General features: G+C 54.3%; 1 protein-coding gene across 2 annotated transcripts in view; it reads right to left on the bottom strand.

Annotated features, from left to right (window-relative positions):
• Positions 1 to 18,391, bottom strand: part of LOC105496691 (membrane metalloendopeptidase like 1) — a 43,517-nt gene that overhangs the window by 11,792 nt on the left and 13,334 nt on the right. For both annotated transcript variants that reach the window (XM_071067651.1, XM_011767233.2), the window contains exons 3-11: positions 10,384 to 10,461; positions 9,544 to 9,603; positions 7,655 to 7,816; positions 7,324 to 7,404; positions 4,685 to 4,780; positions 3,969 to 4,087; positions 3,283 to 3,348; positions 1,677 to 1,811; positions 1,488 to 1,577 (exon numbers count right to left, since the gene is read on the bottom strand). In XM_071067651.1, the coding sequence (XP_070923752.1) occupies positions 1,488 to 1,577; positions 1,677 to 1,811; positions 3,283 to 3,348; positions 3,969 to 4,087; positions 4,685 to 4,780; positions 7,324 to 7,404; positions 7,655 to 7,816; positions 9,544 to 9,603; positions 10,384 to 10,461 (887 nt within the window). The remainder of the gene's footprint in view (positions 1 to 1,487; positions 1,578 to 1,676; positions 1,812 to 3,282; positions 3,349 to 3,968; positions 4,088 to 4,684; positions 4,781 to 7,323; positions 7,405 to 7,654; positions 7,817 to 9,543; positions 9,604 to 10,383; positions 10,462 to 18,391) is intronic.

The following is an 18,391-nucleotide window of genomic DNA, read 5'->3' as shown; positions in this document are numbered from 1 at the left end:
GGCTCCACCTCCGAAATCAATCCACCACGGGCAGCCCACTTGACAGAGCTGCCATCTCTTACCCGGGCTGTGTGGCAGCCTCTGATTGGCTTCTCTGCCACCTGCCCCATCCCCTTCACTCACTCTTACTTGTGAACTAGGTCACGTCCTGTCGTACCCCCACCCTTCCTGGGCAGGTCTGAGACTTTAAAGTGGCCCCCAAGGTCAGACACGGTGTGCCCCGCTTTACTTCCTACTCCATCTCTCTCTAGGCCTGGCACTCACTAGCCGGGAGTCCCTGCCCCAGACCCTTGGGAATTGCTGTGTGAGACACGCTGGCCCCAGACAGCCATGGCCCTTGGTTCTCTGCAAGGCTTTCCCTCCTGTCTGCTATCCTGGCTGAGCTCATCCTCACCAAGTTTGGGTGATCAAATACAGGGTCTCCCTGCTCGGGGATAAACGTGAGGCAAGGTGCCCTCTCAGCGGGCCGCTTCCATGCCCCGTTTCTGTCTTTCTGATACGTTTTAGAGGTCACTCTGCTTTCCTGTCCCTCTCCCGCACTGGAACCTCGATCGAGACAGGCCTTTGTTTGGGAAGGGGATAAAGCCCAGGGCCAGAATAGAGCCTGGCCCCACTGCGTGTGCTCTGGGTGTGAGGGGCGGCCGGGTGTTGGGGAAGGTGTGTCCCTGCAGGCCAGCCCTGGAGACCAGCACGGATCTAGAGACCACCAGCCTTCCAGGGCACTAGGTGCCCTGGGGCGAGGCTCTCCCCAGAGTCTATCTTGCCCTTGGCAAGAGCTGTGGCTCCAGACACTCAGGGACATCCCCTCGTTGAGGGGGCAGGGGCTTTGGACCCCCTTTTGCCATTACCCTCCCTTGCTGACTTGGGCACCCTTTGCCAAAGCTGCACACCTGTGCCTCCTTGGGGAGGAGGCCCTTGAGAAGGCCGGCTGCTCCAGCAGGGTGAGAGTCGGCGGAAGGAGTGGGGAACTTGTCCCTTCCCAGGCTGGGCTGCTCCTCTCCAGCCCGAACCTCAAAGCACAGGGCAGTGCCTGGCCTGGGCACTGGGGAGGGGAGCACCTGAGGGTGTGGCCTGGGGCAGCTGCTACCCTCAGGGCAGGCAGGACTGGGAGGCAGCACCCTGCTAAGGTTCTAAGCCAGACCTGGGGTCTGAGAGCCCTGGGTGGGACCCTGCACACCCCACACATCAGCAGCCCCCTAAGGCCTCCGTTTCCTGCTCAGAAGACCGGGGCCATCACAGCACTGCACCGATGGGTGACTCTGTTCCAGGACGGCACAGTTGGCACTGTTGTCCCAGTGACATTAGAAATCGGGCTGGTGCTGCTCTGCAGCAGGTTTGGGTGATCAGATACAGGGTCTCCCTGCTCGGGGATGGGGAATGTTTCTGAGCTTAAATGCGAGGCAGGGTGCCCTCTCAGAGGGTCACTTCCATGTCCCCCACGACTCTCCGCCCGACCAGCGCCAGCTTCCTGTGTGGTGTGGCCTCACCTTCAGGTCAAACTGGCTTTGCAGCTCCTCCAGGCCCATCCGGTGGTACAGGGCGATGACGTCGTGCCTCTCCTCCTGGGGTACTGTGGCCTGCGCCGGGGAGAGCGGTCACACAGGTGGGTGGCCAGGAAGCCCCCTCGAGCTCCCAGCTCACTCCCTGCCCGCTCCCGCCCACCCCGGCCTCCTTACCTTGGCCAGCTGCGTCTCCAGCTCCAGTACCTGTGCCATGTCCTCCTGCACCAGGTGGCTGTCCCTGGGCAGGTTTGCGTCCTCCCGCAGCATCGTGGCCACTGACACCATGAACTGCAGGTAGGCTTCCCGCACCTGGGTCAAAGGACGCCGGGCAGGGCTGGATGACCTTGGCCACCATGACCCCCAGAGAGCTCTCTGTGGGGGTGGGGTGGGAGTAGGACACGGGGCAGCCCCTGACGTGTGTCCACCCACCTTGACCAGCAGGCTCTCGGGCACACAGAGTGCCGAGTGGGAGCATCTCAGATGCATGACCTGTGCCCGAGCCTCTGGACAGGGGACCTACTCTGCGGGACTGCTCAGGGCTTAAACTGTGTGGCTGCCTATAAGAGTTGGCACAGGGTGGGTGCCAGGGCTGTGGGTGCTGGGGTGGTGGGTGCTGGTGTTGGGGGTGCCAGGGCTAATTTGGCCCTGCCGGGGCTGTGGGTGCTGGGGCTGTGGGTGCTGGGGCTGTGGGTGCCAGGGTGGTGGGTGCCAGGGTTGGGGGTGCCACGGCTAATTTGGGCCTGCTGGGGCTGTGGGTGCCAGGGCTGTGGGTGCTGGGGTGGTGGGTGCCAGGGCTAATTGGGGCCTCCCTACCCAGGTGCTCCCTGGCCTGAGGGTCAGGAGTTGGATCCTGAGGAAGCTTGCTCCTCAGGGAGCTGCCTTCTTCACGCTGGGCAGGGCTTCCCCAGTGCAGGCCAATGCCCTGGCCAGGCTCAGCCCACAGCTGCCTGGTTTGAACACATGGCCATACATGGCGCTTTTGAGATGCTCCAGTCCCTCCTGCTCTGGCCTGGTTCTCTCAGCACCACTGCCCACCTTTGGCCACATGGCCCTTCCTCTGGGTTTGGTCATCCTTCAAAGTCTAGCTCATAGCCCACCTTCATCAGGAGGCCCCCTGGATTGTGTCTGGCCCTCTGGGGCATTCATGCCTCATGCCTATTCACCTCTGCCCTGGTGCTTGGATGCCTGTGCCCTCCTTACCTGCTCCCTGTCCTTCCCCACCCTTCCCTGCACCCCGGGCTAGCCCTGGGCCTGCTGGCCTCAAGGTCCCCTTGTCCACAGTGGGGTTCCTCATCGCTCTCCTCTGTTGACAGCCCCTTGAGGTGGAGCAGGCGCGGGGCCTGGCTGCCTGCGCTCAGATCTCCAGGGGCCCTCCCAGCAATCCGGTGTGGCGGAGCCTGGCTCTGTATGACGGGACAGGGGAGGTGGAGCAGGCGCGGGGCCTGGTTCTGTATGACGGGACGGGGGAGGTGGAGCAGGCGCGGGGCCTGGTTCTGTATGACGGGACGGGGAGGGCAGTTCTGCCCCACGGGGCTGCTGCTGAGCTGAGTTTGTCCCTGGGCCTGGCCCGGGTGTTGAGGCAACATCCCCCCAGGATGGTGGCAAGCGATGGGTTGCGTCTGCACCCCCCGCCCTCAGTGCCAGGCTCAACCTCCACAGGTGCTCATAACACCAGCTTTGGGGAAGGAAAGCCAGGTGGGCTACAGGAGGGCCAGGCCACGGGGTAGGGGGCGAGGTGGTGTCTTGGGGTCGTCTGGCATTGTGGTGAGGACCCACCCACCTTCCGGTTGCTGCCACCGTTGAAGTAGTACTCTCGGGAGGGCATGCCCAAGGTGGGCTGGTCTATCTGGAAACACAGAAGGTGTGACCCTGGGCAAGGGGCCCGGAGTCCCCACAGCCTGGCTGAGGCAGGCAGCAGCCTCCTCCCCCCAGGACTGTGCCCCGTGGACACATGCTCTGCCCAGGAGCTGGTGGCAGAGCTTGTGCTGGACCCTGGAGCCCAGGCCCTGCCCTGAGTGATGGTGGGGTGCTGGGCTGGACTGGAGAGGGTGGCGGGGGTGGGGGGCAACAGTTCAGGCTGCCCTGGGCCTCGCAGCACCCGCGGCTCCCCCAGAGTGGGGTGTGTATTTGTTTCGTGTGTTTCTCTTTGGCCTCCAGCCCGTGGCCAGCAGTGGTTCCCTGAGGTCAGGCCTCCTGCCCTGGTTCCAGCCGTGCTGTTCAGGAGCCCTGCCCCTCTGACCAGAGCCGGGTTCTGATGTGGCCACCAGCTCGGCCAGGAAGCCTGACAGAAACTCCAGCAGCAGCAGCTCATCCCCGGGCCCATGGACGTGGACAGGAGCCAGGAGCCCAGGTCCCGGGAGACCCTGGAACTCCCTGACCGCCTGGCCTGTCCTCCTGCTGTGCTGCAAGAGCCCCCAGCCAGGCTCGGGGACCCTGCCTACCCCTGCCCACCGGCGCAGCTCGTACGTAGATGATGTGCCGGCTGGAGTTCTGGTCATCGTTCCAGATGAAGAGGTCGATGAGGACGCGCCTGTTGAACTGTGAGTTCATCAGTGCCAGCTGCCGCTCCAGCTCCCACTTGAGTCCTGGGGAGGCAGCGCCCCGCTCTGGAGACTGGTGGGCCCTGGGGTCCCAGCCCGGCCCCTTGTCAGTGAATCTGGCCTCCGGAGCTAGGAACTAGGGGGCCATAGGGTGGGGAGCTCACCCGTGCGCCTTAGGGACTGGGGAATACGCGAGACACTTTCCCTAACAGCCCAGGAGCCACAGGCGGGCCCCCAGGTGACGGGAGGGGGTTGGGCGCAGCATGGGGTCGTCAGGGCTGCCAGCCACGTGGGGCATCACTCCTGCCCCCAGGGGAATGGAGCGCATGCTTAGAGTGGGGAACCCTGGGGCCGGGGCCTGGCTGGTGCCTGAGCGTCAAGTGCTCCTAGGGGCTGAGGAGGGGCGTCCCTCTGCAGGGCTGAATGGGACTGGCTATGAGGCACCAACTCCCCAGCATGGAGTCTAAACCACCTCCCAGGACCCCGAGGTTGCCCTGGCTGGGTTGGGCCTCTTGGGGCTCCTGAGAGCAGGCAGCTGGGGGGTGGGGGTGGGGTCCCCTCCTGGAAAGTCTCGGGCCGAAGGAGTCCTGGCCCTCGTCCTGTTCCGTTTGTCTGTGAGGCTGCCACCAGGCCCGGCCTTACCTACAGTCTCGTTCCACTTGTCCATGGCCACCGGCCAGCCTCCCACCACCTCCAAGATGTCCAGCAGGGGCTGAGAGCCTCGCTTCTCTATCACACCTGAGGAGGGAGGCAGTGGTCACTCTCCCAGCCTCCCTGTGGCTCACGTGCCACGACACAGAGCTGTGGGGGCACTGTTGGCCGGTGTCACAGGTCCCCACGCCCCCTGCAGTGCTCGGCGAGAGGCGGCCTCCCAGCCTGGGCCTTTACACCTGCACCCTCCCCTCACAGAGCAGCATCTTGGCAGCTCTGCAGCGCTGGAGGCGGAGGCTGAAGCTGGACATAGGTGTGAAAGGAGACCTGGGGGCTGAGAAAACGCACGAGCCCTGAGGGACAAAGAGGATGGTGGGAGGGACCCCCTGGGACCTGGGAGCCGGCCAGCAAGCAAGGAGCCCGGGAGAGGAGAGGAGGCTCTGCGCGCAGGCCAAGCCTCGGCGAGGACTCAGGCAGTGGCGGTGGGTGCCGGGTGGGCTGGGAGGGGGTGTGGGGGAGGCAGGGGAGCCCTGGGGCCTGTGTGTGTCTTGTGTCTCAGCTCAGCGTGGTGGGGCCCCGACAAGCAGCTCAGAAGCCCTGCAGTGGAAGATTAAGTAAAGGTGGGGACACGGAGAGAGTCACTGTGGGAATCAGTGAAGACCACCCAGAGGGCAAAGCGAAGGCTTCGGGGCTGGCACAGCATGGCAGGCGCACTGTCAGGTCAAAGGCCTGCAAGGAGCAGCAGGGCTTCCTAGTGGAAGAGGGGAGGCCCAGGTGGGCCGAGTGGGGGCCGCTGGCCTGGGGACGCTGTGGTGGGCTCACTAGAGGCCGGGCTCCTCCGGGCTTGGCTCGGGTCCTCCGCTGGAAGCAGGGACAGACATTCCAGGGGAGGTTGCCCGGGACGAGGCAGGCCCCGGCTGTTTGGGGCCGGATGCCGTGGGGGTACCGTCTGACCTCCTGGGCTGCCCACTGAGGATGAAGGGATGGGTTCCGGGCTGGGCTGTAGGTCCGGAGTCGCGTCCCGGTTTTCCACACGGTCTGGCCCCTGCCCTTTGTATATTCAGCCTCTCAGGCCAAAAATTAAGTAAAGGTGAGGACACAGGAAGTTGTCTGCAGCTGCGGGTATTGCCCAGACTGGGGGCCTGGCCTTCAGTTTCCGTGGGGAGGAGACAAGCCCAGTGTACCCAAGCAGGGGTCTCATGGAGACGCCCCCTAAAGCCAGGGTCCCAGCGAGTTCCACTGTCAGGTGGAGGCTCCGCGAGACCCCCTGGGGAGAACAGCCAGCCCTGAGCCCTGGTGCTCAGTGGAGGAGCTGTCTCTACGCAGCCACAACCACAGGCTGGGCCTGCAGACCCCCAAGTGGAGGAGTTAAACGGTGCTGGGCCGGGGGTGCTCCAAGCACGTGAATTCCTTTAATGGGAACTGAAACATGGATAATCTGCCCCACACCACACACATACATCCACATACATCCACATGCATCCACATACATCCACATCCACACACACACGACACATGTATACAATACACACAAAACACACACACAACACATATACACACATACACATATACACATCCACATCCATCTACATGCACACACATGCACATATGACATATACATACAAAACACACAACACATATACACACATACACATATACACATCCACATCCACATACATCTACATGCACACACACGCACATATGACATATACATACAAAACACACACAACACATATACACACATACACACATACACATATACACATATCCACATACATCCACATGCACAACACATATGACATACATATACAATACACACACAACACATACACACATACACGTATGCACACATACACATATATACATATACATACGCACATATACACATGTACACAAGTACACACAGCACATATGTATACAATACACACACACATAACACACACATACATGCACACACAACATACACATATGCACACACAACACACCCATAGAATATATGCATATACACATACATGCATATGCACATAATACACTTATACACTATACACAATACACATGTGATGTGCACATAACACACGTGCACACATAATGCACACACATATGTACACACTGCATGCATACATATACACATATACATAACAATATACATACATACATACACATGTGCCCACATGTACACATGCACAAATCACATATACACATATACACAGATACATGCATGTGCACATATACATATATACACATACACACATACACATAAACACACACAATGTGCACGCATACATATACACACAACACACATATATGCACATAAATGTATAATATGCATGCATGTATATACACATACTCATATACATATAATACACACACACAGTCTTCCTGCAGCCTGGAACGTGTGGTCTGTGCTGGGGTTGGGGTGTGAGTGAGGCCGCAGGGCAGCTGGCATTACTGTGAGCCTGGACCCTGTGACTGGGAGCGGGACACAGCACACAGACCCTCTGGCATGAGTCCCGAAGGCACCCACTCCTGCCCTAGGGGCAGCCATGGAGTCCTGGGGCTGTGCTAGGCCCTGGCAGGGGCAGCCCGCCCCCGTCCCCCACCTCGGCCCCTTTCTGGCGGCCCCCACTCACTCTGGTTCATGCAGGAGCGGTACAGCGTCCTGGCCTTCTCCACAGCCGGCCGGTCCTTGGCAGTCGAATTCTCCAGCACCGCTGTGGGCACAGGAAAAGGTTGGACAGAGGCCTGACGAGGCTGTAGGGGCCAGGTCACAGGTTCCCACACCCCCTGCAGCGCTCGGCGAGAGGCGGCCCTCCAGCTGCTGGATCTTTATTCCCTCTCCTCCGTGCCCACCGGACCAAGAAGGAAGCAGAAACAGGGGCGAGACACAGCCAGGACCAACTCCTGGCCCAGTGCTGTCCTGTTCGGTGTCACCCCGCTGCGCCCCTGGCCATGCTCTGCCACCTTTGAGGATGACCTCCAGCTCATCGCGGAGGACGTCAAAGATGCTGTATCTTGAGTTGGTCTCGGGGATCACATGACGCCGCAGCCAGCCTCCGCATGCAAACTGGTAGAAGTCGTTACATGGTTCCGTGGTCGGGTCCATGTTCTGGAGGATCCTGGCGGCTGCTCGTCCCCATGGCGTGGAGCAGGGAGAGGGGAGACAGAGAGAGTTGTGGACAGTCCAGAAGCCCGCCTCCCGGTCCAAGAGGCAGCCTGGTCTCTCGGGAAGGGGCTGCTGTCCATCCAGTTGCAGCTGTGTGCCCTGGGAGAGTTAACCACCCTCTCTGAGCTGCAGAGAGGGAATCCCCCAACCTGGATTCAGTGCTAGGGTTTTCACTTATTTATTTTTGGAGACAGGGTCTCACTCTGTGGCCCAGGCTGGAGTGCAGTGGCGTGATCACAGCTCACTGCAGCCTTGAACTTCTGGGCTTAAATGATCCTCCCACCTCAGCCTCCCGAGTAGCTGGGATCACAGATGTGTGCCACCTCGCCTGAATGCTTTTCAAAAAACATTTATGTGTAGAGACAGGGTATCTCTGTGTTGCCCAGGCTGGTCTGGAACTCCTGGGCTCAGGTGGCCCACCTCGGCCTCCACAGTTGCTGGGAATTCCGGCATGAGTTGGCTGGGTTTTCACTTATTAACCACACGACCTTGAGCCCCAACCCTCCGAGACTCATTTCCTTGTCTGTGAATCTGGGAACACCAGCAGTCTGACTTGCAGGCTGAGGCGATGGCTGAGACGGTGCCTGCTCACAGGAGGTGCTCAGCTGGTGGACCTGCCCTGTGAGCTGGGCCCAGCTCCTGGCTGTCGGCCAGGGCCTTTCTGTCCCGACTCTGCCCCCTGCCCCCTGCCCCCTTACTCATCCCCAGAGGGAGGGGCGACTCTCACCACCATGGGGGTTTGTATTCTCCCAGAGGGGCTGGCTTTGGCCCAGCACCTCTGAATGTGCAGGGGACAGGGGAGCCCCAGGCTTCCCACTGAAAGCTTTCAACTGGGGTAGCTGGGCTGCACCCCCAACCCAAGACCGTCCCTCAAATTCTTTTTTTTTTTTTGAGACGGAGTCTCGCTCTGTCGCCCAGGCTGGAGTGCAGTGCTCACTGCAAGCTCCACCTCCTGGGTTCACGCCATTCTCCTGTCTCAGCCTCCCGAGTAGCTGGGACTATAGGCACCCGCCACTAAGCCCTGCTAATTTTTTTGTATTTTTAGTAGAGACAGTGTTTCACCGTGTCAGCCAGGATGGTCTCCATCTCCTGACCTTGTGATCCGCCCACCTCCCTAAGTGCTGGGATTACAGGTGAGAACCACCGCTCCCGGCCCCCTCAAATTCTGTCCGAGTTGGTCTTGGCCACTCCACCTCTGGGACTGGGGACCTCACAGAAGGCGCGACCACAGGCCCCCCAGCCCCCAACACGGGCAGAAGAGTCACAGTCCAGAGCTTCTCCACTATTGGTGCTTTCACAGCATGTTAACAGTTTTTGTCATCTGCAAATAGTGGTACCTGACTCCCAATTTTAAGACAAATTCCTGGTTGAAAATTTGAGGTAAGAAAGTGGGGCTATTCATTGAACCTTTCTTTCTATAAATGTGGACAAAAGCCGCTGGGGTTCTTGAGGCGGGATGGCTGTTGCTGCAGGGCCTGCCTGCTGGAGGCTGGGGACTGGGGGCCCAGCGGGTGCCAGATGCCAGCAGAACACCAGCTCCCCCCACTCCACAGCGAGTCTGGCCCACCCAGCTCTAAGGGCTGTGTCTTGGAGTTGCTCCCCGGGCCTTGGGCGGGGCCTGTGTCAGTGTCAGCCAGAAGCCCCCAGCCCTTGGGCAGGCTGTGGACGGCAAGGGAGCCAGGCTTACCTGCCATCACGCAGCCAGGGGTGGTGCAGACCTCGCTCACCTCTTGGGTCTCTGGGATCCCTGCGGACAAGGAGCAGCCTGAGCACGGGGAGCCGCAGAGAGGGTGGGGCAGGACTGGAGTGGGTGTGGGCAGGGCAAGGTCTGGTGGGTGTGGCTTGGGGCTGAGCATAGACTGGGGTGGGCGGGGCAAGGTGAGGGTGGGTGGAGCATGGGCTGAAGCCAGTAGGGCAAGGCCAGGGTAACCAGGGCATAGGCTTGGGGTGGGTGGTTGGGGCGTGGCCCTCCACCCCATCTTCCACCCCCATGGGTGGTCCAGCCTGGCTGCCCAAGTCCTCCCCAGGTGGCCCAGGCTTGAGGCCTTCAGTGATAGTGAGCTTCGTTTGTCCTTGACCCCTGCAGGGACCCCTTTACACTCTCTGCCTCCACGGACCCCCACAGCCGCTCCAGGCCCCAAGGGCTGAAGCAGGCCATTCTGCCCTCCTGCCTTCTGCCCAGCCCACTCTCACCTGCTGCCAGGGCCAGCTCCTCCAGGCAGCCTGCCTTGCTGCCCCTCTCTGCATGCCCTGCCCCAGCCTGCCCCACCCCTGTGCCAGTCGGTGAAATTGAATGTGCCGAGGTCATGCAGGAGCTGGGGCGGAGCATCCACAGTGCCCAGCAAGCCTCCCACGTTCAGGAGGTGCACCCGGCTGAGGTCCCCGCCGCTGTCCTCTCCCCATGGCCCTCCTTCGGCGTGTGAGGGTTGGGCAGAACCCAGCCTCTGCCCCTCCACGGAGTCCCCCCACCTTGGGAGGCCTGCACCCACCTGCCTGGGGCTGTTTTGGAAGGGAAGGCAAAGGCTACCTCGGGGTTTTCGTTTTACAAAGGTCCTCTCCTCCTGTAAGAAGCCCAGCCGGCTAGCAAGGGGTGACAGCTGCTTCCCTGGGGAGAAACACAGCGCTCAGCTGCAGCCTCCTGCCTGCACCTCCCTGGGGTGCTGGGGGCCTCCCTGGGGCAGCACGGCATTTTTCCACAGTGCTGGGCGCTGCAGCCCTACCTCTGTAGTGAGGGCTGGTCCCCAGGGCAGCGAGACAGGAGATGCACAGAGTGCACTGCAGGGCCTGCTTCTCTGTCTCCCGCTGGGCTTGAATGGGCGGCAGTGTGTCCTGCCTCGCCAGCCCCACCCTTTAATTCTCCCTCCACGCATCCCAAGATCCCGGATGTACCAGGGCCTAGAGGGGTCCTGAGATGGGCCCTTTCTCTTCCCGACAGCCTCCTCTGCCTCAGGATCTTCCTGACCCTGGCCAGGCCCACACAAGGTGGCACACTCCTGGGGTCCCACAGGGCAGGCTCATTTAGAGGGACAGGGCCCTTTCAGAGAGGGTGACTTCCTGCTGACTAATGACCCTTGTTCCCCGCCCCTCCACCCTCACTGTCTGCTGAAAGTGCCAAGTCACCCTCCCTCCATCCCTCCACTGACTGCTGTGAGGGGCCTGCCTGGTCAGCATCAGGGGCTCCTGGGATGGCTGTCAACTGCCTGGAGAGAGGTGTAGGAGAGGAGGGTGGGGTGGACAGAAGAGGGGACCCCAGGTCCAGAGAGATGACAAGCCAGGCCTGGCTACCCTCAGAACTGGCTTGGGGCCAAATTTCCTCAGCAGTGAGGCACACAGAGGACTGAGTAGAAGGAAGGAACAGGGCTCATTCAGGTCAGGGCTGTTGTTAGGCCTGGAACCTGGCCTATCCCTGGGCAGAGACTGCAGAGAGGGTGTTAGAAGCCACAAAAATATCAGGTCCTTGGGGGTCTGGCCATTCAAAAAGCCATTAACCCAACGTTGGATGATGACTGAGCCAGGTCGGATGCTGGGCACTGGAGTTCACATGTGAGCCCAACAGGGCCCAGGCCTCAAGGAGCCCATTGCCCAGTGGAAACAGGGAGAAAGTGCTGCATACTGCACACATCAAGGCAAAGTGCTGAAGGGCAAGGCTGAGCTTCAGAGCAAAGGAACCCCCCAGGCCAGCAACGGAAAGGAGGCGGTGAGTGTGAGTGGAAGACATGGCTGCTCTGTGGGGTTAGCCAATTGCAGTAACCCAGAGCCTATGGACCACAGATTGGACTGTGGACTCCAGAGGACCCCACCTCAGCAAAAGGGTGGATTCGAAGGACATCACCTCTGACCAAAGTGGTGACAAGGAGGGCAAGGGCTTTCTGCTTCTGATTAGGATGCAGAAAGTTGAAATTGACTGTGGCCCCCACCCTAGCCAGGAGAGCAAGCTGGAGAAGCTACAGCATGGGCACTTTTGGAAACCCACGAGAGCTGAGGACATGGAGAAACCAGCATGAGTCAAATTCCAGGGAGGAATGAGGCCTTCCCAGGAGAGGGGAGGAGAGGCCTGTGACTGCTCTGCCTCTGGAGTCAAAGCATGAGGAGGGGCAGACACGCCAGGCAAGGCAGGCAAGGTCATTCAAGCATGGTGGCACATGTCAGTAGTTCCAGCTACTTGGGAGGCTGAGGTGGGAGGACTGCTTGAGCCTGGGAGGTTGAGGCTGCAGTGAGTTGAGATTGCATCACTGCACTCCAGCCTGGGAGACAGATTAAGACTCTGCCTCAAAAACAAAAACAAACAAAAAGGCTATGAGCTACATACTGTCTGATTCCAATTATGTGACATTCTGGAAAAACAAAACTTTAGAGAGAAGAGATGTTAAATAGTGATTGCCAGGAGTTTGGGAAAATGGATGTTGAAAAGGTTGAACAGGTGAAGAACAAGGGACTCTTGGGGGCAAAAAGTGACAAATGGTGAACGCATTTGGCAGTGAAACTATTCTGTACAATACTGTGATTGTGAATGGTGACTATTCTGTACAATACTGCGAAGGTAAATAGTGAATGCATTTGTCAAAACCTGTAGAACTTTATAGCACAAATAGTAAACCTTATTGTATGCAAATTTAAAAAATCATTTAGACTGTCAGGGGAATCCCAGGATGAAATGCAGAATAAGACTCAAGACAAATGTGTAAAACAATCTCACTGAAATGGATAGGGGAATAAAGTGTTGACCTAAGTAACTTTAGAAATGAGTAGAGTCTATGAGACTAAAAGCAAAGGAAGCTGTATGTAAGCGCTGTACTCTAGTTGATAAAGTTGTCTTTCATGGGATCCCAACTTAATTCTGAAACCACTACACATGTATATTGGAATGGCAAAAGTGGATAGTAGGTGGCTGGGCTTATTGCTGTTGCAGTGAGAAGTTACAGACAAGGAAAGGAAGGAAGTTAGAATGGTTTATGTGGTGGTGGAGTAGAGTTGGAGACATCAGTGTGAACTCATTTTTAGCTTAATACAGATGCGGATGGTTGCACATATAAATATTTATAGATACGAGTATCTAGATGGGTTCAAGTATACACACATATTCCTTTGCTCTGCCAGGTGAGCTAGACTAGAAGCAACACCAACCGAGGAGTAGCAATAAGCAAAGAATAGGACCCAGCTCTTGGTTTCTGTTTGTTTTTCAGATACCACATTATCCTAGAAGCTCTTGGTTTTTGAAACCATTATCCAATAAAATAAGCCAGGGCTCCTTAGAAAAACGGTTGATTATACAACTGGGGTAGGAAACATACAAGATGAGCTTGGAGCATGCTGAAGTGTCAAAAAGTAAGAAAGTGCTCCCCCCAAAAAACTCACCCCAAATTCATGATAATGGGGATACAGCAGAGGGTCATAGAAGCAACTGACAACTCCCAATGGCCAGGGTTGGAACAATTTGAGCAATGCAATATAGCAGTGGATTATAATGCCAAGTATGAAAGAAATATCCACAAATCATTGAGTAAATAAATAAATGAGGGAGAATAGACAAATCTCTCATACAGAAGAAATCCAAATACTCTGCCTCTAAGGATGTGGAACATAACTCCCCACTCTTCAGGTGTGAGCTGCGCACAGTGACTTCTTTTCAAAGACTGCACTATGAAAAAGAAGGGAAAAAAGTAACTTTCGGTGCAGAAACCAGACATTACCTCCAGCCAGGCAATTAAGGTTAACATCAAAGTGATAAGTCAAGTCAGTGAAAGTGTGTACCTGTGACCTGCGGCCTTCCTCTGCAACATGTGTTACCCCAGTCTAATCATGAGAAAACCATTAGGCTAATTCCAACTGAGGGTCATTCCACTTCATCAGTAACCCTCAAGACTGTCAAGATCATAAGAAACAAAAACACAAACGAGAAAACAAAGAAAGTCTGAGAAACCATGACAGCCAAGAGGAGCCTGAGATGTGGTGCTCTGGGTATGACCCTGGGACAGTAAGAGGACATGAGGAGAAACAGGGAAATCTGAATTGAATATGAACTTTAGTTAATAGTAATATTATCACTGTTGGTTCATTACTTGTGGCAAATGTATCGTGTGCTAATGAAAGATGTTCATAATAGGGGAGACTGAGGGTGGGGTATATAGGAATTTCTGTACTATTTTGCAATGCTTCTGTAAATCTAAAATTGTTCTAAATGTTTGAAATATTACTGAAGGAAACCTGAACAGAAGATCTCAGACCTGTAGGACAATGTTAAATGGCTTAACATATATGTAACTAGAGACCCAGAGAACAATCTTTGAAGAGACACTGACCAAGAAATATTTAAGGTTGGCAAAAGATATAAATCTACCCCAAGAAGGGTAGTGTATCCCAAACTGGGCAAATACAAAGAAAATCATACCCAGAAGCATCGTAGTCAAACTGTGGAGGACTAAAGATAAAGAGAAATTCAGAATTACTAATTTCAAGACACATTCAGGCAGTCAGTGGGGCTGGGCATGGTGGCTCATGCCTGAATCCCAGCACTTTGGGAGGCTGAGGTAGGTGGATTGCTTGAGTCCAGGAGTTTGAGACCAGCCTGGGAAACATGGAGAAACGTCACCTCTATAAAAAAATTACAAAACAAAAATCAGCTGAGCACGATGGTGGACACCTGTGGTTCCAGTTATTTGGGAGGCTGAGGTGGGAAGATCGCTTGAGTCTGGGAGGGGCGATGTTCCAGTAAGCTGTGACTATGCCACTGAACTCCAGCGTGGGCAACAGAGCGAGACCCTAACTCAAAAAAAAAAAAAAAAAAAAAGCAGTTAGGGGAAAAAAAAGACACATTATATTCAGGGGAACAACCGTAAGAATGATGGTGACTTCTCATCAGAAAGAATGACGGCCAGAAGAGGATGGAATGAGCTCTTTAAGTGCTTGAAAAAAACAATAATGTACTATCAGCTTAGAATTCTATACCCAGCAAAAATATATTTCAAAAGTGAAAGTGAAATAAAGACATTTTAGACCAAAGCCAAGAGCATTTGTCTCTACTGGATGTGCACTGTAACAAATGCTAGAAGGTCTTCACTCAGAAGAGATGTGAAACCAGTGGGAAGACCAGATTGGTGGGCAGGAATGAGGAGCCTGAGGGAGGGTAAAGGGAGCAAAGTGTGATGGGAGACCTGGACACAAACAATGCCTCTGAATCATTTGCTTCCCATCTAGTCAGATGTATCCAGAATAAATTAGGACAACTGAAGAGGCGAGTTTGTGCCTCCTTCATGCCTGCATCCTGCCTCTACTGCCCCCGCTGCATTCCCAACATAGGATTTCCCATAGCCTTGTTGCTGGGGGAAATCTACCCCAGGGAAATTCACCAGATGATGCAGATCAAGGGCTGCCTGAAGATGGAGTGGGCTCCTGAGCAACACTTTCAAAACCGAGTTAGGCCAGGCGCGGTGGCTCATGCCTGTAATCCCAGCACTTTGGGAGGCCGAGGCGGGTGGATCACGAGGTCAGGAGATTGAGACCATCCTGGCTAACATGGTGAAACCCTGTATCTACTAAAAATACAAAAAATAAAAAATAAAAAATAAATACAAAAATTAGCTGAGTGTGGTGGCAAGTGCCTGTAGCCCCAGCTGCTTGGGAGGCTGAGGCAGGAGAATGGCATTAACCCGGAAGGTGGAGCTTGCAGTGAGCTGAGATTGCACCACTGCACTCCAGCCTGGGTGACAGAGTGAGACTCCATCTCAAAAACAAAACAAGACAAAACAAAAAACACAAAGAAACAAACAAAAAAAAAAACTGAGTTAGATGAGCTAGGCATGTTTTTACCACGTCATCCCTTAACTTACAGTGTCTCATTTAATCATCACAAGGCGGGCAGATCACTTGAGGCCAGGAGTTTGAGACCGGCCTGGCCATCATGGCAAAACCCTGTCTCTACTAAAAATTCAAAAATTAGCTGGGCATGGTGGTGCATGCCTGTAATCCCAGCTACTCGGGAGGCTGAGGTGGGAGAATCGCTTGAACGTGGTGGGTGGAGGTTGCAGTGAGCTGAGCGACACAGCAAGACTCTATCTCAAAAAAAAAAAAAAAAAAGAAGCTTGTAAGGTTCCCCATCTCTACTTCATCTCTACTTTTCTTGGGAAAACTGTTGGGAAGGCAAGATCATACACCCAAGGTCACTTTCCTGGGAGGAGTGAAAGGGTTTAGACCTCCAGACCCCATACTGCCATTTGACGTCTCTGTTCTTCTAAGAGAAAAGGCAAAAACAGTGAGATCCTTTTGACACAATGGCTGAAAAGAAACAAAGTCTTACCCTAATATTAAAATATGATCACAGGAATCACAGTCAGTGAACTCCCCCAAAGGAGATTTCTCTTTTTCATAATTCCAAAGAGGGGCAGCTTTCCTGAATACTCAGTTGACACAGGATCTTCTCTTTGTTCTTTTATATTTGCTTGAATAACTCCTGTAATATGCCGATCATTTTTACAAAGGCTTTCTACCTTTTAAACACTATTTTTGACATGTCCTCTGTAAGTTTTGTTTTCCTAAAGCTTTCCAAATTCCTTGATTTGAATAAGACCTCTGCCACGGTTTGGATAGGGTTTATTTTTCCCTACCAAGTCTCCTGTTGAAATGTGGTCCCCAATGTTGGGGGTGGGACCTGGTGGGAGGTGTTTGGGTTATAGACCTGATTCTTCATGAATGGCTTGAAAAGAGCCTGGCACCTCCTCTCTCTCTCTCTCTCTCTCTCTCTCTCTCTCTCTCTCTCTCTCTCTTTCTCTTGCCATATGACCTGCACACACAGGCTCCCCTCCACCTTCCAACATGAATGGAACAGCCTGAAGCAGATGGGGAGCCATGCTTCCTGTGCAGCCTGCAGAACCGTGAGCCAAATCAACCTCTTTTCTCTGTAAGTTACTCAGTCTCAGGTGCTCCTTAAGAGCAACACAAACGGACTAAAACAACCCTGATGTAAATGATTTACATTTTTTTCTTTTTCTTCTCTTCTCCATTCCTCTTTCAGAAGAAACAAAGCCACAAAGAACTTCATAGAGTGGAGAAAGAAACACACTCCCTGATGGATGTGTGATCACAGATGGCTTGTCATGCCGTTGTTGAGTTTACAGAACTCTGTGGCCAAGGAAACCTCCGCTGAGAAGCCAATTTAAAGCAACTCCAGGCTGGTAGTGTCCCAAGGTGCCTGATGAAAACAAATACATATTCTCCAGGGGGAACATTTCTCAGCCCAAGTAACATAGAGTCCCCATAGATAAAGCCAATTTGAATATGTATTTACATTTTTTAAAAAGAAAATCTTACATTAGTGAGAGAAAACAAACAGCAAAACCAGAACCCCAAAGGCTGCCAATTAGGAATGATCTGATCCAGAATGTGTGGCAGCTGGCACCACTGGCTCTGGAGACTGAGTCCTCTCTGCAGCCATGCCTTGGCCATGTGACTCCGTAGTTGCTCCCACAAAAGGGACAAAGGATTTTTTTTCTTCTATCTCTTGACTGCGGGTGGCCCATGAGACTTGCTTTGGCCAACAGAATGAGGTGGGAATGACAGTGTTCCAGTTCTGAGCCTGGGCCCTAAGAGGGCTTGCATGTTTCCACCTGTCCTTTTGGATTTCTTTCACTGTCAGGAGATGGATCTGCCCAAGAATGCTTGCTGGTTCTAGTAGGAGGATGAAAGTTACATGGACAGAGCACCCCAGCTGAGCCCAGCCTAGGTGAGATGACCCCAGGCAAACAGTGGAGGTGCCTCACGATAAATCATTGTTTTATGCCAGTGAGTGTTGGGCTGGTTTTTAAGGCCCCAATTGCTAAAATAAAATAACATAAGTAGGCTTGAAGTGCTTTAAAAAGAATCAAAACTAGGCTAGGGGTGGTGGCTCATGCCTGTACTCCTAGCACTTTGGGAGGCCAAGGTGGGCAGATCACTTGAGGTCAGGGGTTCGAGACCAGCCTGGCCAACATGGTGAAACCCCATCTCTACTAAAAGTACAAAAATTAGCCAGGCGTGGTGGTGGGCGCCTATAATCCCAGCTTCTCAGGAGGCTGAGGCATGAGAATCGCTTGAATTCAGGAGAAAGACATTGCAGTGATCTGAGATTGTGCCACTGCACTCCAGCCTGGGCGACAGAGTGAGACTCTATCTAAAAAAAAAAAAAAAAAAAAAAAAAAATCAAAAACAAGAACAAGGAACAATAAAAAATCAATTTGAAAAAGGATCCATTGTAAACTGTAGAAATGAAACCACATAGTTGTTGAGATTTAAAAAACAAAAACTACAAATCCAAAAGGCCAAGTTAAGCAATAGACATAACAGAAGAGAGATTTAGTGAAATGAAGTATAGTTCTAAAGAACTGACCCAGAATGCAGGAGAAAGTCAAAGAGATGGAAAATATGAAAGAAAAGCTGAAAGACATGGAGGACAGTGGGAAAAACGGAGCAGATATGCAGTGGAAAATGGAAAAGGAGAGAAAAGGGATGATGTGGGAGATACACAATCCAGGAAGATAATGGGTACAATTTTCCAACATTAATAA

This window comes from Macaca nemestrina, chromosome 1 (genome assembly GCF_043159975.1).
Source record: "Macaca nemestrina isolate mMacNem1 chromosome 1, mMacNem.hap1, whole genome shotgun sequence".
NCBI classification, from domain to species: Eukaryota; Metazoa; Chordata; class Mammalia; order Primates; family Cercopithecidae; genus Macaca; species Macaca nemestrina.
The sequence above is the reverse complement of the archived record's forward strand: the minus strand, read 5'-3'. Positions and strand labels throughout refer to the sequence as shown.